At 43.0% G+C, this 26,591-nt stretch overlaps 1 protein-coding gene across 1 annotated transcript in view; it reads right to left on the bottom strand.

Annotated features, from left to right (window-relative positions):
• Positions 1–26,591, bottom strand: part of RIMS2 (regulating synaptic membrane exocytosis 2) — a 532,133-nt gene that overhangs the window by 40,240 nt on the left and 465,302 nt on the right. Inside the window, exon 29 of the mRNA XM_018559015.1 lies at positions 24,331–24,572. Coding sequence (XP_018414517.1) covers positions 24,331–24,572 — 242 coding nt within the window. The remainder of the gene's footprint in view (positions 1–24,330; positions 24,573–26,591) is intronic.

The following is a 26,591-nucleotide window of genomic DNA, read 5'->3' as shown; positions in this document are numbered from 1 at the left end:
ATCCGACGCCCCCGTCCTCTGTCTGCAGCCACTAATTTCTCCTCGGATCCCTGCTGCCTCAGCCCATAAAGGCGGGGATGAGCAGCGTGGATCCGAAGAGAAGCATGGAGTGGCTCCAGGTGGGGAGGAGATGACAGATGCCGCCAGTGGAATTGTTATAGGTTAAAAGCGACTATGAGCTTACAGCAGAATGGGGAAAGCCACCGACATATAGCATACTGACATGGCTAGCTGAAAACAGTTGTGTTCCGCCGTATGCCATAGGTCGGTGGCAGGGAAAGGGTTAAAGTCTACTTGGGCCAAGACATGCAACTCTCCCAAAGAAGCTCATGTACTTTTTCATACTACGGAACACCCAAATGTGAACAGGGGCCACTGAAAACAATGGGATTCCTCCTGTTGAGCAAGGCAGCGCTTATGGAAAGGAGCTACAAAACGCTGATGGGCTTAATATACTTATTCCCATATGAAGGATTCTTACACTCCACATAACTGTAATTTAAAACAAATCCACCAGTTCTTTGAAGTATGCTACAAGCAATTGACCTCTTCTCAGATTTTCTGTCTGAAAATCCCACAATCCCTGATGAAAGGTCAGGGCCTTCTCAGAGCAATCTGACTGTGAACTGGACCACCCCTGACAATGCAACTAAAAATATAGGGAAATGAACTCATATCTGCCATGCAACAATGAAACTGTCTTCAATTAATATCACAGCCTTTTGAAGCAGAAAATAAATATCTAGTGACTGTCACACATATGGATAAACTGTCAGTGAAGTGTGTAATTAAGAGCATAGCACATTATACAGCTATGGGGCCCAGCAACCCATAAGGCCCAGTTTATAAGATTGCAAGTCATGATTAGCATTATTGCTGCCCTAGGTCCATATGATCATTGCATTATTTTATAAATGACTCCACCTCCTTTGTATTTAACACCTGAGATGACAATAATGGTGGAATTAAAAATCGGACGGGATACAGATGTCCCAAAGGCTCCTATTCTAGAGCCTGCAGAAAAAAAACAACCGGATTGCATATTACCTGATCTAGACTTATGCAAACGATGCAAAGTGCAATTTCCATAGCAATCAATCAGAATCCACTTCACAGCATGCCTAACAGTCTCCTGGAGCATTGCAGAAATACATATTAGTTGTGGGTAGGGACAGGCGGTCTACCCTGGCGAAAATTTTAAACAAATTGTTTTTAGATGATAAGTGCTTTCAAAAACAATCTGTCACTTTGGCCATTTAGGTTCTTCTCAAAGCTTGCTAGCTTATACTCCCATTGTAGCCATATGTAACATCCATATGGGGTGGTGTCAGAGCTTACATAAGGTTAATGCCCTGCTGCCCTCCATTTCACGTAACATTATTCAGGCCTATGCACTGCACCCTGGGAGAAAGGGGAGAAGATCACATAACCCCCATTCTCAAACGCACTGGATATTTCCACAGGTGTCTGTGCTGGCCCTTGCCTTGCCCCTCACCTCTTTACATTACATTTATGCAGATGTCAGGGGAGGAGCAAAGGGGAATATTATAGAGCAGGGCTCAAAATTTCCACTTGCCCGCTCGCATTTGGCGAGTGCAAATAAAGAGAGGGCGAGTGGAAATTCAGTCAGGCACGCTGTCACGGATCGCGTACATGACTATGAGAGCAGCCGCTCCTTGCTGTCCTGTCCTGGCTCCGTTCCTTTCGGCTCCTGTTATAGAGTGTTATTTAAGTGACAGTTCTGAGTCTGCTGAGATCACATGCAAGCTGGCAGCGCCCAGCAGCAGTCTCAGGGCTTTTGGATGTCTACACAAGGGAGGGATAACGTGAACAAAATACAATCAGTGCAGATATTACATAATGGGAATATTTTTGTTAAAATAAGTGGTCTGGTGACAGGGACTCTTTAACCATGCTCACTTATAATAAGCCACATTCCATTTTTACCACATGCTGTGTATACTGCAAATCTTCACCCGCCCTGCTCCAACATGAAAAATTTCAGGCTTGGGAATTTTGAAAGCCCTGGGTATGGTTTTGGGACCCAGTAGCACATATTTATACCTCTAGGACAGTACCACTTTATCAGAGCAAAAATATGCTTAGCTCTAGCACAACAAGCTATTTGCATCATAATTCTTCACTGAATAGCTTTGTAATAACTATAATCATTTGGCAAGTCTTCAGCAGGTGACAGGTACCCTTGAAATGTTGGATTGACACAGTTCTCACTGTCTCCATGCACACAGTTACCGATCTGCTTGTCTGGCTGCCAGGCATTCATTTATTAATACAGAAGTATGTGGGACATCTGGCTATAATTATATATTAGTCTAATTAAATGCAATTTCCATGCCAAGTGGCAGAGGATGCCAATTTTTAGGAAATGTTTGAAATGTACTATTCAGAATATTTAGCAGACACTTATCATGTACTACTTTTACTAGGTTTCATATTCTTTGTTGTCAGAGAGATACAAATGGTGACTAACAAACTTTAGAATGATTCATAGTTCATAGCTAAGGTCCACCGAAAACTGTTATTGCAGGCCTGGTGGAACAGAAGTCACTCTTTGTATTTGTACCTTACCACTCAGCTTTTGTCTTATTCTGTTTCAGGGCAAATAAGGTAGTCAGAACTCCCACCATCAAACATGTTCTCTCGAAGCCCATAAGCATAGGAAAGTAGAGTAAGGGGAAAAATGTCCAACACGGAGAGGACCTTCTATACCTTCTGCCAATGCCATTGAATCCCTCAGAGGTATCCTGCAAACAGCAACTTTCTGAAAGTCTGCCTGGCTACAGGTTGCTCAAGCACATCATAGTTGGCAAGGACAGGGCTACCCCATATCACAAAAGGTGTCATTCTGAGGTTCTGGTGGGGAGCCTTTTTTTTAAACAAGTACAACAGGCATTTTTTTCACAGGTATAAACCTTGTGGTGCCTGGTATTCAGCACTGATTTATTCTGTACCCAAATCAAAAGGTTTGCTTTGTCCAAGGACGCCGCCTCACTTGCCTCATGAGGAGGGGGAATGATTCCCATAAGAAGGTAACCAATTCTGATTACCTCTGCTCTTGCACAGAACTCATTAGTCTCTGCATTCTCTTAGGCCTGGTTCACAACTAGGCGATTGGATTTTTGAGCTGTTTTCGCCCAAAACTCAGCGACAATAGCTCCTGCACCTTTTTGCGCAACAAAGCAACGCAAAGGTGTGAACAGCCTCCATTGACTTGAATGCGAATCTGTGTTTTGTGCGATTTCGCATGAATAAATCCACACAATAAATTGCATAGGTGTGAAGCCAGGCCTTAAAGGAGAACTATGAGGCAAGTACCACACCCCATAGGACAGGGGACACCAAAAAGTGATTACATGGCCATGTTTCTATATAATTGTATGTCGGGGAAATGAAACAGCAGTTACACCATAGAAGAGCCAAACCCTCTGGTCAGGATTCAGCAGTGTACCTACATCTAAAGGAAAAGGGTCACTTTTGTTTTAAGACAGTCAAGTATGTATCCAAGACAGGGAGGAGGACTGGTTTAAAGAGATGTAAACATCAAAATGCAGAAGCCAAGTTGAATAGAGACATCACATAGTGCTGTTTTAACACCCCTCTGGGCAGGTTAATAGCACCTGCTAGCTCCAATCATGCAAATGCAATCAACAGCTTACCTCCATGAGGTCTCTGACCCCATGCCGGTTATGTTTATCAAATTATGTTGATTGGAGGAACATTTAACATATTTATTCCCAGATAATTTTTGTAGAAGTCATTTTAAATTGATAAAGCTAGTTGGATGACCAGCGAAACGTCTTCAAGTAAAAAATTCAGCAAGTCCAGTTGCCTTGATTTATTTTTTACACATACTGTATGTCTGTATATCTGGTCCCTGAAATCTGAGGTCTGCTCAAGTGGAGGATCATTACACACATTAAAACACACGGGATTACCAATGCATGACAGAAATCAGTACTTCCTTTCCTACCTCAGAGCACAAAGCACTGGAAATAGTCCACAGTTCTTGTTCTTTATCTTTTTATTTGGTACTGGCATGCTTTTTGGAAGTGGGGGAATGAAAAGACGGGATGGGGGCCCATCCATAAGCTGTTTGCCCTTAGCCCACCAATGTTTTAAAACAGCCTCGGTCTGAGCCCATACATAATCCAGCTCCCGTTTTGAAATTTCACAATGGATGTATATTGTGTCTCAGTGCAGCACAGCAGGGGGTTAACAGTCTTATTAGCATTTGTAGGACAATTAGTTCAGCAAATCATAATTCTCTTTAATAAAGTAGGCTCTGGCATCTCTAGCCAAAAAACTGTGAGAACAGTAAAATAGGCCAAGTCAGGCCATGAATAATTAAAAAACATAAAACTGCTAATGGAACGCAAGCGTGCTCAAACATGAAGTATTAACAAAGGCATGTTAGGACTATCAGCGTCCTATAATTATAACACAGGTGCAATATATCACCATGTATCTCTTGCCAGTAATTGAACAATAGTATTGTAAGATGCTCTATTCTCAGCTGAAAGCAAAGCATACAAGTACACTCTACAAAACCAATTGTATTATAAGCTGAGTAGACATTTTACTAAAGTGTGAGCTATGAAAATAAAATATTACTTTTGTTGGACTCTTAGGGTCCTGTACATATTCTTGTGCGATATTTGCTTTAAAATTTACACCTTTTTAGTCCTTTATGAAAGATTAGAAGGGTTAATCTCCAGTAGGCATGTTCCCAATTTATTTATTGTCATCTAGGGCCCATTTACACCATATGTGCAAGTCCTACACTGTCCCAAAGCATAAACCGGGCAATTTGTCTATGCCAAAATTTACCAATTTTGCTTTATGTGCCGTTGTTTCAGTTCACACCAACTTTGCGTTGGTAAACATGAAAAAGGTAAAACAGTTCGCATTTTTATGTAGCGCATTGAGACACAATACACTGTTTCCCATTGCGCTGTCATGCATAGAGTTAAATTATATATATTTTTTTACATTACAATAAAATAAAAACTACCCTTTCACAACGCTCACCAGCAGGCACGCATTATAGGGAGCACAACATGTTCCCGCTGGTGTCCATTGGCCCTTAGTTAGCTCATCCAAAACTGTTATATCAGTTTTTTTGGATTCAAATTGCTTTAATTAAGAATGTGTCATAATACAGATATAAAAAAGTGCAATACAGTCTGCATGAATTACAATTCCTCTTGCAACAACATCCAGAGTGACAATTGCATATGTCAATAAAAATGCATTGCTAAAAGTAACAACAAGCAGACGAACTTCTGGTAGACTGTTGTATTAGTTTTTGAAAGATGATGAAGAGTAAGTATCTCCTAGTAGTTTCATAAAGCATATATTTTATTATTATTATTATAATAGAGGATTTATATAGCCCCAAACGTTTGTGCAGTGCTTTACACAGGAAGGGTGGGGGCACCCAAATCTGGATAAGATAAGAACATCTCGAACTCTAAGGTGGGCAGGAACACAACCAGGAATTCTGGCAGGGAAATCTCTCCATAGGAGCCCCCATTAGATATAACAAGCATGTTGGTGACCCTTGATTTGTAGTAGTATATGAACAGACCGTACTATCCAGAAAATGTCAATACTTCAGACCAGTGGTGTAACTATAGCCATAGCAGCCCAGACAGCTGCTATGGGGCCTGGGGGCTGAAGGGGGCCCCATTAGGTTGTTGAGGCAAATTAAGAACATGTGAAGATAATACAGTATTGTATGCTTAACGGTTGGAGTGGTTGCAGTTGGTGACATCTCTAATCCCATGTAAAGTCTACAGTGTAGAGGCAACTTCAGATACACAAGAGGAGTCTTTGGGATCTTGGCATCGTTACTCACAGCTCAGATAGAGGTCATCAGGGGGCCCCATCACATTTTTGCTATGGGCCCCGTGATCTGTAGTTACGGCCCTGCTTCAGACTTTATTGAAAATTCACAGAAAATCCAGTATAACAGTGAATAAAAGGGTATAAAGCAGCAGATACCAGCAACGCAAACCCCCCACGAGCTACAACCTCTCACATGTTTCACCCGTAGGCTTATTCATAGAGACAACTGTAGAACTGTAGAGGGGATTTCCCCTCTAACACAGTTGTCTCCACTGGAAGATTTACTTTCACCTCTTATTCTCATAGCCACTGTATAATTTTGGATTTCTAAAAGTTACTTTCTGCCTAAGTGACAACAGTCACCAGTACAAACAGAAAGGGTAAGTCTCCCTAAAGGTGCCCATACACCTGCAGATTATCGTACGGCAATCGGCAGGTGATCCTGCGATCATACGATAATCGGCAGGTGTATGGAAGGCGTGCAACCGTTTCTACTGTAAGGTTTCATGTCTTTTGTCTCTCCCGAGCAGGCTTGAAAACCCGCCGAGAATCGTACGATTTTAGGCGGGTTAGCGGCGTTCTCGGGAGACAAATGCCGCACGAGCTGGTGTGCGCAAGCGCACACTGCCCGCTCAGCATTGGAATCATCGGAAGCCCTCTCCTTAACGGGGAGGGCTTCCGACGATCGCAAGTACGATGTGCTTGTCCAAGATTTTACGAGCTTTTAATTACCTTACAACCATCGCACAACGAAAGTCGTGCGATGGTTGTAAGGTGTATGGGCACCTTAACAGGGATAGCGGAAGTAATAAATGAAGGGGTTTCAATCCTTCCCTACTCTAGCTGAAACTAAAATCACATTTTAGGCTATACGTTTTAATATTCTTTCATATTGGCTTAAATAAAACAATTTAGAGGTTAGATAAAAGGTTTATTGCAGCATAACACTTTTGGTAGTTAAATTGTTTATTTTATCATGGTCTGTACATCAGACCAAAAAGAAAGACAAATGAGTTGGAAAGAAATGAGTTCAAAAGGAAGACAGTCCCTCCAAATGAGAGACGGTTGTGATTATCACACACTCATGGTTCCTGATGAAAGGGGCGGAGCCTGTACATGGGGGCTCACCATCCACATGTGCCTAGTTTAGCATGACGTCTTTCACAGCACTGATTCTTGTTATGGATAATCTAAAAATACTGTTCGTGTCCCATGGGGCAGTCTGTCTTTTGGTTGGATATCTGTATGCCTCCATTCTCGTAAAGAATCCTGACTCACTTCTGCAGTAATGCCTGCGAAAGCAGCTATTTCTGATCCATATCTAGATGCGGAGATGATTTTAGAAAGACGAGGGCTATGTGTGTGTGTAAACAAACCATTCACATCAGATGTGGCACGTACAGCATTCACGTCTTCACAGCTTCGCCTCCCACCGCAGATCAAAGCCAGATGAGTGGGATGCTGAAAATCCAAAACAAAATCACTGAACTCCCAAGCTAGATTACTCTACAGAAACCACTGAATCACTACACCGGCCTGTTTTAAATAACTCCGGGCAACATTTTTCTTAACCCTTGTGGTGGGTTAAAGTAGTATTACAGTCACTTTAAAAATAAAGAAGTTACCAAATAGGTAAATGTGCCCTGTGTCTTTGCTGCTCGCTCGACTGAAAATCTGAAGCTGCTCACGTGGCCGTGCAGGATGATACGGCGGGCGCATGCGCATTAGAGATCTTCGGCAGGAAGAATAGGAGAGACACAGTAGAGGTGAATGCACACAACCGTGAGCGTGCACGCCAACACACACCGTGGCACCAGAGGAGTCTGCGCTGGATCAGAGACCGGCACCAGCGCTGGAGGGACTCCTGAACACTACTGGAAAGAAGACGATGATTGGATCAAGAGGCATCATTTAATGGGAGTCCTTAAAGCAGCATTGGGGATGGGGAGGAAAAATTGTGACTTTAATGTCACTATGTCAAGTGCTCATTTTGATCTAGGGACAAAAATAACCAATGTTTAATCATCCAATCCTTGGAGCCGGCGCGCTCTTAGACCGGACCTTCATGCCTTGCTCCTCCTCCGCTCCAGAGGTCTAAGCATCCTTGAGTCATCACATCCTGTACACTGTGTATAAGATGTGAGGTCGCCTGTCTCTGCCTGCAGCGCAGGCGGAGACAGGTTGGAGGGAGCACTCTAACAGCCAAATTCCTGGTGAGTATAACTATGTGATTTTTGCACCTAGCCCAAAACAAGCACTTAACCCTTGCAGTGCGGGGATAGCACCAATGCAGGGGTTAAGAAGAATTTTGCCTGGAGTTCTTCTTGAAAGAACTCTGGTCTTAAACAGCAGTGTTCTGCACCTTAAGTCCCATCCATGGCAGCAATAAAATGCCACACTAAGCCCAGGGCAAGATTTCACAATCCCGCACTGTTCCAAGGCATCTCTAGTAACAGAGAGATCTAAGAGGCCAAGAGAGTATCTGCATGACAGGTGACTTCTGTGATGTGTGTTTAATGTTCTTATAATTATAAAATTAAGGTTTCATGCTAGTGAATTGCCCAACTTCACCTTCACCAGTTCCCGTTTTGTAATCCTATACAAATATTAGAACTGAAGCTCCCACCCCGGTTTTTCCCATGTGTGGCACTGCATCGGTCTGTATATGCATAGTCACTGCCCCAGGTCCTGGTTGGATGACACCCAGCACAACCCATTCACTCCCTGTAGCAGACGATGGGTGCCATCACAATGCAATGTTCATTCACAGTAGTCAATTCTGGCAGTGATAACTGGGACTAAATGACCGACCCAGTAATGCCCACTTCCTAACAGTGGCACTGGCTTCCTAGTAGCAGTAAGACCTATGGAGGCGGCACTCATAAAAGCTGTCTTATATTTATATGCATCTCTACTCCACCCAAGGCCGAGTGCTGAACGAGACAGTGTAAAGGAAAGCGGTGATTATGTGATCACAACTTTAGATTGATTTTAATAAAACTGTGGCAGTTACAAGTGCGTGCACATACCTTAGAACCCTGGAAATTCCAAAACTCAGGTCACACCTATAAATATTGATTCATGCAAAGTCCAGCTCTGGCCCAGGTCCTCCTTTGTGAGTGATGGGCATCCTCCAGAAGAGGACTGGGCGGATGACTCTGGGTGGAGGTACCTTAGCATACAGGGCCTAATAAGAGTAGGACGCTCAGACAGTAACGCACAGTAGGCATTACATAGCTATCTGCTCCCTGTTAAGACCTGGAGGAAGCCTTCTAGCACTAACTTCCTTTGTTGCTCTGAGATGTCATGTGATCGAATGCCAAGAGCCACAAACGAAGCTGACCTAACATGTAAGAACCACTTGCCTATATTTGTCCCGTAGACCAAATAGTCCCAGTCCTTCCTTGGTGGCCCCACTGACCAACAATGATGCATTGGAAGTAAGGAAAAGACCTTTCAAAAAAGACATTCAGAGGAATTTGAGGTTTGCACTCCAACATTTTATCTAAAATATATTCAGGCATCTTGTTTCATTAGATTATTTCTTTGCTATTGGAAGAGCAGATGACATGTAGTTCAGTACTAGGCACCCTCATACTTGCACCCATCCCATTAACGTCACCAATAAAAAAAACTGAAGCCACTGGATCAGCATGGGATGAGAGATATTAGACGCTAGCAACCAATATGTTGCTTGGACAAGCCCTGTTGCTTAACAGGGCTTGGAGAACAAAGTGCCTGGAAGCTAAGTGGCGTTAAAAAATTGGATTTGAACTGTTTGGGATATATTAAGTGCTTGATTTTTGGTATACTTGTTGTCTCTGCTTCCTTCCTTCCTTTTTAGACCCTTTTTTAGTATTTAAAAACTCTTTTTCCTTTTCTGTCAGTTTTTAATTTAAATTCCTGGTTTTGGAATTTGATCATGATATGATGAGGAACAGTGGCCACACACATTTTCAAACCTATAAGACATGATAAAGTATATTTGTTTTAGAAATGGGTTATTGATGTCCTAAAATTGTACAAAGTTATACTTAAATATAAAATAAATCTTTAAAGTTGAACTCTAAGGGTCCATTTACACTATCTACGTTGGAGCTGGGCTGACCGTTATTTCCAGCACAGCCCCAACGCAAGACAAGGCAATTTGACCTTGTCACGGATGGTGCCCATTCACACCAATGCAACTGCTTCGGACCCCTCTGTGCGTGTAGAGCTAAATGAAATATAATTTGTGACATTTCAATAAAATTCCAACAAAAAAAAAGTTGAATGATATGGACATCTACAGGGTTATTCACAAAAGGGTGAAAAGTTTGGAGAAGGCCGGAGAAGTGAACAATCTAGGACAACATAGCTGAACCGGAAAGTGAGCTGAATTGGAGAATTTTTCCAAATCGGCTATTTTGGCCTAGATCAATGGTAGCCAAACTCCGGCCCTCCAATGGGGTGAAACGACAAATCCCATGATGCATCTCTCTCCAGGAGTCATGACTGTGGCTGTGAGAATCTTGCAATGCCTCATGGGATTTGTAGTTCCACTACAGCTGGAGGGCCGGAGTTTGGCTACCCCTGGCCTAGATTGTTCACTTCTCCTGCCTCTCCAAACTCTTCACCCTTTTGTGAATAACCCTGGTTAAGCTGCATAAAAAAAATTGCAGCAGGAGCTGGTTTTATTTTACTTTTTATTGGCCTATTCATATGTATCATGTTATTTTTGGCTGGAGTTCCACTTTAATCCTTCAGTTTCAGAAATTTTAACAAAAGTAAACTACAGTATTCTAAGAAAACTATTAAATATAATACCAATGCAGTTAAACTAGCAATGTGCGTGTTCTATTACTGGGTACGTTGTATGGCTCCATCTACAGTTTCTGAAAAAGACAAGCAGCTGATGTGTCTAAGAAGTATTCAGCAATTCTATAACTCCGGATGATGACTCTGACCGTCATAGAGAAACTTAACAACACAGGGACCAAAAAAAAAGTCTTTTAATAGGGATGCAGCAAACTTCCTCCTTATTTTTAGCCATAAAAAAAGAAGAATCTGATTCACAGCTCGCGCAAAACCTCATTTTAGCCAATTTCTTCAGTTTGACAGGTATGAAATAGAAAATTGGATGATCCAAAAGTCATGCTTGGCACTGCCTGCGGTAGTTTCAATGTACAGAATGTCATTCTATTCTGTGTCAGCCTGATGGGAGGAGGGACCATAGGGTAATTGAGTGAGTTATAATTAACGGTAAGAGCACAAGTACGGGCTGAATTGTGAAGATGATGAGCGCAGAATGAGATACCGTAATTGTTAAGTGAAGCCTGCCAGAGAACAACATCCTGTACAGTACAAAGTCAAGTTTATTAATAGCGCTGTGTCACTTCCATAAGCCAGCGACGAGTATCTGCTGTACAAGACAAGTGCTAATTATCAATAAATCAGAAAATATACTGAACATTCTAGAATTATACTCAAGTGGTGTGTATACTTTCCCAGCTCGTGACAACCTCGTGAAAAATATTAAATAAAAATAACATATAATAATGTACCCACTGCTGTAAATTGCAGGTAGGCATGCAGCCTGTGGTATTGGGTAGTGATATAGTTGAAGGGTAACTCCACTCTAAACATGTACATTCGGATTCGGCCGAACCTGCAAATCAACGAAATTCAGTTGATTTGGTGGTTCATCCGAATCTGAAATAATGATTTATTATATGCTCGAATATACTAAAACTATATTCGGGCATACATAAATTCGTTTGCAGAATGCGCGGCGGCCATATTTTGTCCGCCAGCGCGTTCTGCGCAGGCGCGCTGCCATCTTTGAGTATATCTTGGTACGTACGGGCGCCGTCATCTTGGTGTATACCAAGATACACACAAAGATGGCAGCGCGCAAGCGCAGAACGCACCGGCTGACAGAATATGTGGGCCGCAGCTCGTTCTGCATTTTCAGTGTGACATCACCCGCTGAACGAGCGGTGGCCATAACGGCCGCTGGCGTGATCTGCACAGGCGCGCTGCCATCTTTGAGTATATCTCGGTATACACCAAGATGGCGCTGCACGAAACACTCCGAATCCAAAACAGCAGAAACATTTGTTTTCATTGATAAAACGAATGGAAACGTTTTTCGTTTCATTTGTTTCGTCAGAAAAGGAATTTTTTTGCACTAGTTGTAATAAAGAAAAACATTTCATGATTTAATGAATTTATGCGTACCAAATGCCTTTGCAAACCCCATTATTTCCATATAACAGTAGCAGTGACATCATCGCTGTGCTGTACATAGTCTGTGTAGAGAGCAGAGCTGTGGGAGGGACTCAGCAAGCACCACCCACTACAGGCTGCCTGCAGAATGCTTCAGGAGGGGGTGGAGACAAGACCAGTCACCCTGCACAAGGAGAAAAAGCGGCAGTGAGCGGTCTTTACTACAGGAAGCTCCAAGTCTCACACTGGATTACTACAGATCTGGAAGAAATACACAAAGCTCACCAAGATTCCAGAAAGAATACACATGACTCTTGTATATAGACAATATTTACTTAATATTGTCTATACATAAAGTTCAGATTTAACAGAGAACAGTATGGCTACTCAGGCCCTATCCAATCAGCATTATAGGAATATTATGATATATTACTGAATTGGATGGATCTCATTTATCACATCTTCTGAATTAAGAACTCCCTGCACTGCTCCCCCGAGCAACCAGTCAGGTGTTTTTCTTCTTTCTCAACCTGAAACTTTCCAGAACAGATTTGAACTTACTTGGCTGCTATGGGGCAACCTAATCAGTTCTTTGTTCAGCCACTTTCACAATGGAGCCAGACTAGCACAGAAATACAAGTGCTATGATAAGGCCACATAAGACATTTGGTCTCTTCCAATACATCAATCAGCACCACCCACACAAAGTATGCCGGAGACTCTTAATTGTTGAGGATATGTTTGAAATCATCTGGATAAGAAAGTCTGGTGGTAAAACATTCTTAGAACATTCTGCAGCTAAGCATACTCCGAGCCAATACTCCGAGTCTAGTGCGATCAGATTTTTAAAGTGATAATGACCATATGGCCATGTGGAAAGTCTTGGCGTTGTTGGCGCATGCGTGATACGGCAACTGATCAGACACAAGTGTAAAGAAAAGACTAACTGAGAGGAACGTTATGAAAGCGTTTAGAGCCCAATTACAACAACAGTGCAGTACATTGCAGTAACATTGCAGTACATTGCAGTAACGCACTACAAAAAGAAAAGCACTAAAAATAAATAAATAAAATCTAACATTTTTGGCAACGCAGCACAATGGAGTAGTGCAAAGAAAAAATTCCAATACATTGAGTAAACCAGATAAAAGCTGAACTCCTCTAAACACAGAAGTCATATGTGAAATGTTACCTCTGTGCAGGAACTTCCTGTAATAAAGACCAGTAACTTCTGCTCTCTCTTCTTGTGGGGTGACTGTGTCTCCGCCCCTCCTGTAGCTTTGTAGTGGGTGGAACCTGCTGGGCCCCTCCCACAGCTTTGCTCTCTGAACAGGTTATATGCTTGTCACCGCCTGAGCCAGGGGGGCGTCACTGGTTGCCAGGAGCTGGGTGGGATGTTGCCAAGAGCTAATTTTGTTGTAATGTTTAAATGGTGCCTAGAAGCTACAGCGGCCAGAGCGTTCCGCCCAGCTCCTGGCAACCGGTGACGCCACTGGTTACCAGGAGCTGAGCAGGGCACCAGCCAGAGCTTCCCAGGTTGCTAAGAGCTGGGCCGCGAAATGTGTATGGCCCTTACACATCTCCCTGCCCAACCCTTAGGAACCTGGGACGCTCTGGCCAGAAAGGGTGCAGCAGCCACACTGCAGACATTGTGCAGCAGAGCAGCCATGCAGCTTTGCCTGCTGCCCCTCCTCCACATGACCCAAAAAGATGCATTTTGAGGCAACAGCCTCAAGCTAAAGAGAAGCACTCCAGCGTAAATACAAGTCAATATTTATTGACTACAAAGTGTCACATAATCACAGGCGATTTGTCGGAACCGCATGGTTCCTTCCTCATGCAAAACAGAGGCTTCTACGTGTTTTGAACAGCCTCAAGCTGCCTCATCATAGTGCAGCACAAAGATGATGTTGTCACTACTTTTACAATAATATCTGGGTTTGCTAAGGCATTTGGTGGCACACTAGGTGGCTTTGTAGCTATTGTTGAATACATTTAAAATAAACACTTTGGTGCCCAAATTTAAGTTTTAAGCACAAAAGACGGGGGAGCCAAAAGACGGGGGTTGCATTGCATGATATGTTGTATACAGCTGCCTGCTAATAATGGCAGATGTAATATACAACTCTCTAGTTATGATGGGAAATGTAGAGTAAATGCTGTTAGTGGGCACGTCCACCACGATGTTCTGCTATTTGCAGCTCTTGATCTTTATGAATGTCATTCTTAATAATGAGCCCCATGTATGAATATTAGGCAGGGTACACAGTGCAGCCATTAAAGTGTATAAATATTTATGGAGCTGAGAATATGAAGAAAAATGACACAAATAAAATACTTTTACTTAGATGAAAGCATTTGATCCACATAACAAGAATAAATGAGGCGACTGTGAGCAGTCTTCTTGTGGGGCACAGCAGCACTTCTGCAGTGTTATTCTCAATAAAATGATTCTGTAATGCAGGCTGTCTGCATGAGATGTTGACCAATCTTTTAAATGAACAATTTATTGAAACATCAGGTGGTAAAGCATTGGGAATACTCTTTGCTCCAATCTAAAGAGGCAAGATTGCTAACACGTGACACAAATCTGGTCGCCAATCATGTGGCACCGAAAGTTAACTGCAGTACTGAAAAATCATGCTGCTATTGCTGCAGGCCAAACCTATAGCTGGTCATACAGCTTGTAATCTGAACGTGCAATATTTTTTCAATCTCTCTAAGATCTACCAAAGTTGTGTAGTAGAAGGCCCCCAAAAACAAACCACTAAGTTTGTATCTGCTCAAGTAGGCTTATATACTACACAGTTATTCTTCGATATCAGGAAGATTGTTTGTTCAGATTGAAATGTGTATCAGGGATCCCAACATGAAAAAGGTAATTTCAGGGAGGTGCCCTTCTCATTTCAGGGAGGTGCCCTCTGCACCCCCCTGAAATGATGGTAGATAGCAAAGAGGTAGATAGCAAAGAAGCCAATGCTTCTGGTGCTATCTGCTGTTTTTTTTTTAGTATTCTGACAGCTGCTGCTGTCAGAATACTAAAAAAAAAACATAGACGGCAGGTAAATGAATAGCTAGATTGCTATTGGCTATTTGAATTTGCAATAGCCAATAGCAAGCTGCCTATTGCATCCGCCATCTGCTGCTGTCAATCAGCAGAGAGAAGACCTGATGGAGAACTTCAGGTCCACCTCTGCTGATTGACAGCAGCAGTGGGCGGATGAAATAGCTAGTCTGCTAATGGCTATTGCAAATTCAAATAGCCAATAGCAATCTAGCTATTCATTTCTATGCTGTCTTTTTTTTTTTTTCTTTTTACTCTGATGGCGGCCGGCGGCTCGAATATTAGAGTAAAAATAAAAATAAAAAAGTAAGAAGAAAACCGACAGCAGGGAAAGGTGTACTCTGCTAGATCGGGCAGAGTAGACCTTTCCGGGAGAAAATGTTTCTCTCCCGGGAGGCCGGGAGCCGCTATCAAATAGCGGGAGACTGCCGGAGCATCCGGGAGAGTTGGGATGTCTGGTGTATGACCAGCTTTACCACTAGAGATGGGAAAATGCTTAATACAGCTAGTGGCATGCCATTAAGCTATATTGTGAATGTCATTGCCGTATGCATGGGTGGTACTGTTGCAGCCAGCTACTAGTGATTAGGAACATAAATGGCAGACACGGGGGTTTATTTGTAAACAATCCGCAGAGCCATTGGCCCTATGGATTTCTGTGAACGTTTGTTGTGTACAAATAGAGACAAAAAAATAACGTATATGCTCTAAAGCAGTGGTTCTCAACCTGTGTAATCTCAGGACCCACATTTGTCCTTGGCCGTTAAGTCGCGACCCAAGTCGCACTGCAATGGAATGCACGGCATTGGGTACCGCGCATTACGATGCGGGCGTGTGGGTGGGAGGTGCGTTTGGGGTACCCTTCAAATTAATGGCAACGCAACACACCTCCCACACCTCCCAGAATGCACGGTAGGTGAGATTGCATGGTACCGTGTGTTAATCGCACGGTAGTAGTGTGAATGGGCCCTCCAAAACACTGACATACATGCATAACCACAGACACAATCTCACACACAGACAATGTAAAAAAAAAAAATTAAGATCCACCCAGTCTCCATACCTTCCGAGAACTGGAGAGGATCCTCAGCCTGGAGTCCTGTGTGGGCTGCTGTGCTGTGACGGAGCTCCATCCATATGTACATTGCTTGTACACCTCCCTTGTGCACCCTGTAGAGGAATGTGATGTCACTCCAGTCAAGGCACCTCTATAGGACACATGAAGGAGCTGTAAGCAATGCACGTATGGATGGAGCTCCCTCGTGCCAATACCCCCAGCCCATCCCACCTCAAGCTGACACTTTGTGCCGGGCAGCATATTTTGAATGGCCGTGTGGCGAGAGAACTGAAAGTGCTGCTCTAGGAGAAGGTTGAGGAGCTTCTCGCCTGGAAAAGTGGAAGGCATGCCCGCGACCCACTGAACACAGGGTCGCGACCCACTGAACACAGGGTCGCGACCCACTTTTGGGTCACGAGCCACAAGTTGAGAACCAAGGCTCTAAAGTATATGTTCTTTTCAGGTTGAATGTAATGTAATACTGCATTATGGCCACTAGAGAGAGCTGTGGAGCATAGGAAATTTGCTCCATCTAATGCCCAAATGACAGTATTACATTACATTTGGCATGCAATGCATGAAGCCGCTCTACCTTCTCAGACCCAATACTCCATGGGGACCGCGGTGCTCAGCAGCAATAGGATGCAAAGAAGGATGAAAAACTGAAAAAGTATATTTTTAGAAATGTTCTGCTTGTCCTGGAGACCACTGAAAGGGATTTCCCGTTCTTTAGAGAGATTTCCTCTTACTTCCTGTTGTGCCAAGAGACAGAAACTTATGAAAAATCTCTCCAGTGGGACACATACAGCAAAAAAAAAAACAAACCCTGACAACGGGAATTAAAAAAAGTTCTGGCTTTATATAAACTTCAAAGCACATGTATCACTTGATCACATAAAAAGAAAACAGCCATTGTACTAGTGTAATAATGTAATAATCCATTCTGCCTCTTCTCTTAGGGGGTTATTCAGGAAGGAGCCAAAGGATCCAGCCATAGCTTCGGCTTATGCTTCAGCTCTCTTCAGCCGCCGGAGCCCAACGGGTCGACTATTCACTATAGCCCGTACAGCAGCCGAAGGTGGCCGAGCGGCTCAGTCGAGCCAAAGGCATATGCTTTGGCTCGATTGAGCTGAAGTGACACCGGAAGTGGAGTGAAAGCAAATGACCTCACGGGTGGCTCCACCCAGTTGTAATGACAGATCAGTGTCCCCAAAAGACCTGGGGATGTTGATCTGTCATTAAACAATAACAACTGGGCAGTTTTTATTCATTAGCTGGGACCTGCTGGAAGGCTCTAGCAGGTGATGACCAAGGGAAACAGTTGGGCGGAGCTAGCTGTCACTGCTAGCTCCACTCAATTGGTTTTTTTTTAATCTTTATTTATTTTTAAATTTTACAATTTATTTACATTTGAAAAAAAAAATTCAACCTTTTTTTCCCCCGAATATTTTCACTACTTTTCACCACGGAGAATACCAAGCAGAATAGCCGAGCCGAATGCTATTCACTCACTGACATTCAGCCCTATGACAATAGGGGCAAACGGCAGCGAGTGAGCTGCCGGAGCTTTGGTTCAGCCGATCCAGATGTTGGATCGGCTGAGTTGTAGTCCTTCTGCACTTCGGCTCAGCCGAAGTGCAGCCGATGTATGGCTGATTTCAGCCAATGTACGGCTGAAATCAGCCGTACAAGCCTGAAGTGAATAGCCGAAGTTCGGCTCACTTCACTTCGGCTGGGGTATTCACTCGGCTGCCCTCGGCAGGCTTTTGAATAACCCCCTTAGTGATCACATCATTACACCAGACCACATTTCCAGTTAGGAGCCAAGGTATTGGGAAGGACAAAGATAGCATATTGGCTTTGGAGTTGTTTATGTGATCTGCCATACCTACCTCCTAGTTCCCATTCGCTCTACCACCAGTCCAAGACTCATTTCAGTATTAAGACCCATGCATAATGTAGATGTGTAGATGCAGAAAGGAGCACACAGCCAACAGAGAAATTGTCACTTGGCATTGGCACAGCCTCACCTAGTATTATGGAGGAAAAAGATGTCAGCTTCAAGACTGAAGCTGACAGCTTTTTCCCCATTCAGATCGGCCTGTAACAGGTTACACAGCAGGGAAAGCCTTGGCGCTATCTAACCTGTCATGGACGGAGCGCAGCCTGTTAGTTACAGGCGGCGCTGCATCCAGCTTTTGACAGGTAGTTAGGTTACACAGCAGCGGGCTTCCCCACTGCTTGTGTAACCTAACTAGTGAAGGAAGAGCTGTGACAGCCTCTACTCTTTGTTAGAGGCGTGAGCTCTTGTTAGAAGCGCCATTGGTCCAAGCTGTCCAATCAAAAAAAGAAAAAGAAACCCATTGAGGCCATCGATCTTGATGCCTTAGCAGTGACAAGCAAGTGAGGGACAAGGAGGCTCTTCCCTGTCTCCTCCCTCCCTCCTTCACACTAGCCAGGGCTTCATCGGGATGGGGGTGGGGTTTCTGCGGGATATGGGTGGGGCTTCTGTGTGATGGGGCGGGGCTGGGGAATGCCTCACCAAGAACCGAAGGTACCGCACGTCACTGGAAAAGAGCACCCATGGATCCTAACACAAAATAAATGGGCACTTAAAAACCTTTAGACCCTATGACCAACATTAAAAGTACCTGCATAGTACCTGCATACTTCTAATTCTAGTACTTCTAGTACAGTGCATGGCCAATACAGCCAACATGGGAATACATTCCGCATGTTCTTTACTTGTATGTAGTAACACAATGGGGGGGATTTATCAATACTGGAGCAGGCAGAATCTGGAGCAGTTGCCCATAGTAACTAATTGGCTTCTGTCTTCAGTCTGTTCAGTTAAGCTTTGAAAATTAAAGATAGAAGCTGATTGCTCGCCATCAGGCCCGGATTTCCCACAAGGCCACCGAGGCCCGGCCTCGGGGTGGTTAGTGTATTGTGGAACCTGGCCTTGGGGCGGCAGGGGGAGTAAATCCGGACCTGCTCGCCATGCAAAGCTGCTCCAGATTTTGTCTGCTCCGGTTTCGATAAATTCCCCTCTATGAGTGCAGGACCAGATTTGTACTTCCTGCCCCTTTATATGAACTGTCTTGTGCTGCACCAAAACACACATATCGTCCTTGGGCAACCTTCAAAGTAGCTGCATACTTCTGATGCTGATGTACAATGCATGGCCAACATGGGAAAACCTTTTTCATGTTCTTTTCTTCCGTGTAGCAACACAATGTGTGCAGGACCAGATTTATACTTCCTGCCCATTATATGTATTGTCTTTTACACACATACCCCAGTCAACTGGCCAGCCTTAAGGCATTGCTAAAACCAAAACTTGTTCATTTTTAGTTTTGGATAAAGTATCGAACGGTTTAAACCCTTGTATTTTTTTTTTTTTTTGCTGCCTGTGTTCCATTGAGGAGATTTTTCTTCACTTCCCATCTCAGAGACACAACAGGAAGCGAGAGGAAATCTAATTAAAATAAAGCAATGCTCTCTTAGACAGTTGCCACCCATACAAGTTTCTTATTGTTTTAGTTATTGTTATTCCTGTTCTGGAGACAGTTTTGTATTTCCCCTCACTTTCAGTCCCCGGTGACAATGGTCATAAGACCCTAGAGAGGGTACATTCCTACAAAGACAGCAATAAAATCCTGACAGAGGTTTCAATACTTCTACACTTTCAATGTATATATATATCTATAGATATACTGTATATCTATAGATATATATCTATAGATATAGATATACACATCCAAGTTTATATTCTAAAATACAGCAAAACTGTGTCGTGGTTTTATAGCAGAATATTGGTTTGGTTCTATCCAGGTCTTTGAAACTCCTGCAGCATAATTTAGGTTTACAGATCAATGGCATGCCTCACTTCAAAAGTAATTTCATTGCATAATCAGCTTATGCACTTAAAATGCACGGCATAATCCCTTGTTTCCTCAGAAGGCACAGCTATATCCAGGTAGTTTAAAAATAGAAAGATTGGCCAGGACTGACTCAAGTATCTTTATAAAAGATAAAATGAATGTACAGAGGGTGAATATTCTGGGTCACAAAGAGGATCAGAACTTTAAGGAAACCTGTAGTGAGAGGAATATGGAGGCTGCCATTGCCTGGCTATTCCTGGATTCAATACTCTGAGTCACTGACCCAGAGCACGTATGCAGATAAGAAAGCCAGAGGAGAAGTCAGAACCGCTGGTATGCATTTGTGCTCTAGATCGACGCTCAGGACATACTGAAACCATAGTAGCTACCATTTTGGGAAGGCAGTGTCATCAGTGCCAGTCTGTGTATTGTCTCATTGCAGGGTTACTTTAACAAGACTGTAACATTCCAGCCTGGGCACAAATATCAAAACACATGCAGCATCATATATAAAAAGTTCCAGGTTTTCTTAACCAGACATTCACCACACAGACCCTGTTCCCACTTCCTGTGTCTATTCATTTGAGCACCTATCTACACCTAAACTATGGCAGCCCCCACCAAGTACATCTGACTTGTCTTCTGACATTTTATAAAAGTACCGGTGGCACTAAGCATACACCTTGCAGTGGTGTATTGTAGCTGGTGCATACAGCTGCACTGCCATTTCACACTCGGGGGGAAGCATATAAAAAGTTAAGTGTATCACCGGCACACCAAAGTAAAATCTTCAACGAGTGGTTATTTGCTTTATGACGAGATGTGTGTACATCAATAAAATTACCACTCGTTGAAGATTACTTTGGTGTGCCGGTGATATACTTTACTATTTGGATTTGAAGTGGCGCCATCCACCATCACAGCAGCACCCACTTTTAAAAGGGACATACCAGTAAGGAGTGCGGCGGGAACCTCTTTGGAGCATATAAAACGTTGTCCCTGTTCACAGTAGAGAGGAATGACAACTCTTCTATGAACCAGATGATGATCTATAAACACCCTACTACCAAATGTACTTTTTTTTTATCATTCTGTCTCAGTTTCCAGCCTTTAAGTTCTGCGTGGAAACAGCTGGCTTAAAGGAAACCTGTCAAACCCTGGGCTATTCAAACTAACAAAGCACAAAGGTAAAAAAAGAAGTAGATCCAGAAATATATAAAGCTTAGGATATATACAAGTCTAAACGTTTCCTGTAAACGTCAAGGCTAACCCCGCACCGCCACCACTCTATTAGCCCTTTAATAATAAGTGGAATAATTGGCAAAAAGGAAGGTTAGGGAGTTAAGGAGCTGAGTGCTCAGAGTCAATGTGGGGTAGATAGGCGAGTAGGAGTTTACTGATCTCGCTCCCTTCTCACTGCTGTTTCTCCCAGGAGCCAAGGGGTTGGCTGGAAGTTGGAAGTTGGGTTGGGAAGACTAGGAAGGGGGCAGCATTTTGTTAGCCTATAGACACAACCGGGGGGCTTTACAGCCAAATGAATAAAAAAATGTAGTTATTGCCAATAGCAACCAAACAGTTTTTGCCCCCATTAAATGAAAAAAATTAAGCAAATGTGGCACTTGACATTGATGGGTTTCTTTCTTTTTGTTAACTGCAAAATAAAAGATTAATATAAAAAAAACTACAAAATGAGCAAGAAATTTCTGTGCTCATCTCTCTCTTTTTTCCAGCTTTCATGCATCAGCCCCATAGTGTGTTAAAAAGCAAATAATAATAATAATAATAATAATAATAAATAGTATTATTATACAGTCCATCACAGGAGTGAGCTTGGAGCGGTGGCTACTTTTCAACACACACGGTGACAATGGAGAACAAAAGTAGCCACCCTCCAGAAGGAAGGACAGTGTCAACACCAATTCAGGCGCCATTCACACATGAGAGGGTTTGCGCGCGTATTGGGGCATACAAATACATGCGGAAAAGCTCTAAACATAAAAAACAATGCATTGCAATGTGCATTGTTCAGACAGTTTGCTGTGCGTCCCGCAAAAAAGTACAAGCGCGATTTAATGGCGGATTCTGCATGTTCTGGGTATAGTAATAGCCGCAAACGTGCAGAATCCATGCTTATGTTAAAGTTTGCGCGGTTGGGAGGATTTGAGGATCTTCAGCTGAGTGAGGCACAACTATATTTTTGTTAATAGTTAAGGTACTTGAATGCATTTTTAAGATTTAACTCCTTAAGTGCAAATAAACAATTATCGCGGACAGTGCTTCAATCAGCCTGCACAATCCTACTATGATCAGCAAATACCTCTAAAGATCCTAGAACCCGGACTTATAATAAGTCAATCTAGGACACTTGTACCAATAATACATCAGAAAAACAAAATCTCTAAGTGCTTGTTCACACCAAGCGCAATTGTCGTTTTCGTACGTAGGCACACTGATGCGTGTTTGCGTGTGTATGCGGGGGACTTTTTATTTAGCATTTTTCACTTTTCTTATATGTTACTTTCATTTTTTTAATTTTTAAACACTTTTTTTTTTTACACTAATCTTATTGCTATCACATAGGGGGGCTAACAAGTCCCCAATGTAATAGCAGAGAGGGTGTGACAGGTAGGGAAGCACCGATACTGGTTTTTCGGTATCAAGTATGAGTACCGATACTTTGCTTTTGGTACTCGTCGATACCAAGTATCGATACTGGTGCTTCCACTGCCATGGAGCCATCTTCCCAGGCAATCTGATTGCCCGAGAAGCTGGCTCCATGTTGTCTAACATGCTTGATTGAGCTTGGCCGGGAATCCGGGTTCCAAGCCAATCAGCATCGAGGCGACAATCAGGAAGCTAGGCAGTGAGTAATGACCCGTCTCCCAGCTTCCTGATTGGCTGGGAAGCCGGCTCCATGCTGAGTGGCCAGGAAGCCGCCTTCCCAGCCAATCAGCATGGAGCTTCCCGGCTAATCAGGAAGCTGAGGGGCAGGTCATTACTCGCAGCCCAGCTTTCTGATCTCACAGGAAGCTGGCTCCGTGTTCCCCTACTGCACTGCCGGAAGTTCCGGTATCGGGGAAGGTATTGGAGCATCTGGGGGAGTACGAGTACTCGCCCACATACTCGGTATCAGCAACGATACCGATACTAGTATCGGTGCATCCCTAGAGACAGGTCCTCTTCATGGAGACATCTGGGGTCTTTCAGACCCCTAATGTCACCTAGGTACCCCAAAGAAGCTTAAGAAGCAGATATCTGCTTTCTCAGGTTCTTCCCCTGGCTCTAAGAGCCGGAGAATGCAAATAGTGACACCGGAAAAGTGATGTAATACACATCACTTCCAGTAATCGGAGGAGAGATCAGCAGCTGGAAGCTCGCTGAATCTCTCTCCGATCATTGCGGGGGGAGACCCGCCGAGCCAGTCCCGGGCGCTGCACGCACGGGGATAGCAGAGCCCGGGGAAACCGCTGGCTCCGGCGGGGGAGAGGGGAGGGCGCCGCATGGTACAAACGATCCGGCGGCTGTATAGACGCCAGATCGCTTGTACATTAACAGCCACCGCTGGCTGTTAAAAATGACACCAAGAACATGGCTGCTGCAGCAGCCGTGTTCCTGCTTTAACCACTTCTGCGGGTCGCCGTCTATAGACGTATTGCGGCCTGGAAGTGGTTAAAAACGTCTGTTCTCCTACATATTAACCCAGAGTACAAAATAGTTGTTCTTCATATTAACCCAGACAAAACAATGTATGTTTGCCTACATATTAACCCAGACTACAAAATGGCTGTTCTACATATTAACCCAGACAACACAATTGCTGTTCTACATATTAACCCAGACAACACAATGGCTGTTCTACATATTAACCCAGACAACACAATGGCTGTTCTACATATTAACCCAGACAACACAATGGCTGTTCTACATATTAACCCAGACTACTAAATGGTTGTTCTACATATTAAGCCAGACTACAAAATGGTTGTTCTCCTGAATATCACAACAAAACGGTCTTTCTCTTTAACATCATCAGCAAAAAGGTTGTTCTCCTAAATGTTTCCTCAAGTAAGACAATGGCAGATTTTCCAAATGGCAGATCAACCAAGAAAATGGCTATTTTCATTTTCATAGACATTTTTTTAGATCTTTATAATATGTTTCAAAACCTACTCATGGTGCCTCAAGCACCCCACCTATAACAGAGCACAAATCAGTTCTTCATCAATAGTAATAATGAATAAGCATCCTACCTGTTTGGCTGAGCTGCGAGGTACTTCGGCTTTTCCGTGACAAGCCAACAATAGCCACCATTTTGGCGCCGATGCTGGATCGCCGTTTCTTGTTTCCTGTGCCAACTGTTCCCACAGCTGTGTCGGACTGGCTTCCGTCGTTCTTCTCCAATGTATACATATCTCCTCCGATGCTGGTACTTTTAGTCATGTTTTTTCCAGAGGCTCCCATCTGTCTGCTTTGCATTTTGGATGTAAAAACACTGTCAGCCAATTGGCAGATAATGTTTGCACACAAAACAAGAGGGTGAAAAGACAGAAAAGCACAATGTTTAGTTGATAAAAATGGTAAATTTAGGGAAATAAAGTGTCTATAAGCAGGTGACTAAAACGTTCTAGCAATTAAGTGTGAAGAACAGGCAACAGAAGCAGCACATAAAACAGGATGGATAAGACATTAAACTACATAAACAACCTAATGCCAGCCGTACACATATCAATCTAATAGTTCCATAAAACAACTGTTTCAATATTTTGATCAAGACAAGCAATTGGTGATCATGGTATGCCAATTAAAACACTTGATTTGTTTTATCCAATACATTTCTGATCATAAAATTGACAAGATTTACAGTTTATTTTGCATTAAACAAATATTTCAGACATTTGTTCAAATGACTGATGATTGCATGTATAATCAATGCATGTATGGCCGGCATTATTCAATTAGTCAGTGCGCAGAAAAATGATTAAGTATCAAACACAAACCAATCAGTTTTAATTTCACTGTCTCAAGATCAGTGATAGAAGGTAATTGGCTTCTTTACTTAACAAACAATTACTTAAATATGTCCGGCTGGGAGTTTGGTAGCATTTTTCACATGGCAATGATGTACAGAAACCTATAGCAAACGATCACATATCTCCATTTGCATTTTAGTGCAAATTAGATATTTTCTGAATGGTTGCTTTGATTACTGTATATTGCTGTTTGCACTTACTGTACATAGGTTTATTTTCTTAAAGCATTATGAGACACTATATATAATACATACCTCTCTTGCATTTGGAATGTTTGAACAATGTAACATTCCAATTCTGTACCTTACCTTGAAAAGCATTTTGTTAATGACCGACTTTATTGTCACCCTCTGAACTCCCTTTTCTTTACTCCCTGTACTCCACTTATCTCCATGACCCCACTTATTCATAACATATATGTGTATAAATATAGCATAGTATGGGATAGAACCTGCTGAACCTGCAGGATTTCACCAATCACGCTCACCATTACATCTGATCTGAACAATAATAACACAAAACTTACAGATATCAGATAACAAAGTTAAAAGAGTAAACTACATAAAGGCACTTTCTTTAGTAAAATGAATGTGTGTCCATAAATCAAAGATGGAGGGATGGCCTGATGGATGGAGGGAGGGAGGGAGAGAGAGAAAAAGAGAAAGAGAGAGAGAGAGAGAGAGAGAGAAAGAAAGAGAGATTTCCCCACTTGTCCCCAAATGCCCTCCGAAAGTATGATACTAAGCTGGGTCACTGTCTTGCAGCAGAAACTGAAGCCAAACCTTTTTCTTTTCGTTATTGATATATATTGATATGGGACAGCTGTTTTTGTCCCATAGCCACAACCGAAATTGAGAGGCAATCCCTCCAAAGTGAGGGAAATCCCTGGTGGTCAGCAGGGTTGCTAGAACTAGTGTCCCCTTTGGAAGATTTTCACTCCATTCCTATTCTGGTGACCACAAAAAATGTAGGGGTCTATTCACGAAGCTGCCAAAGGATCTGGCCGTAGCTTCGGCCGATCCTTCGGCTAGCTTCGGCCCCAGGACCCCTTCTGTTCAGTAGAACCGAAGGGGTGCTGTACGGGCTATTCACAATAGCCCGTACAGCTCCCGATTATGGCCGAGGGGCTCAGCCGAGCCGAAGCCTGCTTCTGGCAGCTGGGCGGAGCTTTTAATTTTTTTTAAAAAAAGCTAAAAAGAATAAAAAAGGGCACATAAAAAATATAAAAAGGAAAGAACACTGACATTATTTGAAAGTTACAAAAAATATAACAAAATATGTAAAAAGATCGAGATCACAGAAATGGCCAGATTATTATGACCACCCCATCAGTACTTTGTTGGGCCACGAGATGACTCCACAAGATGACTTGCCACTCTCCGTTCTGCCCTAACATTGACTATGGCCACAATTTGCACGTTCAGACCCAGATTTTCGGCTGACAGTCCAGTCTTTAAACACTTTAACAACAGCTGCTCTTG

This window comes from Nanorana parkeri, unplaced genomic scaffold, assembly GCF_000935625.1.
Source record: "Nanorana parkeri isolate BGI_ZX_2015 unplaced genomic scaffold, ASM93562v1 scaffold16, whole genome shotgun sequence".
Taxonomy (NCBI): Eukaryota; Metazoa; Chordata; class Amphibia; order Anura; family Dicroglossidae; genus Nanorana; species Nanorana parkeri.
This window is presented reverse-complemented; position numbering and strand designations above follow the sequence as displayed.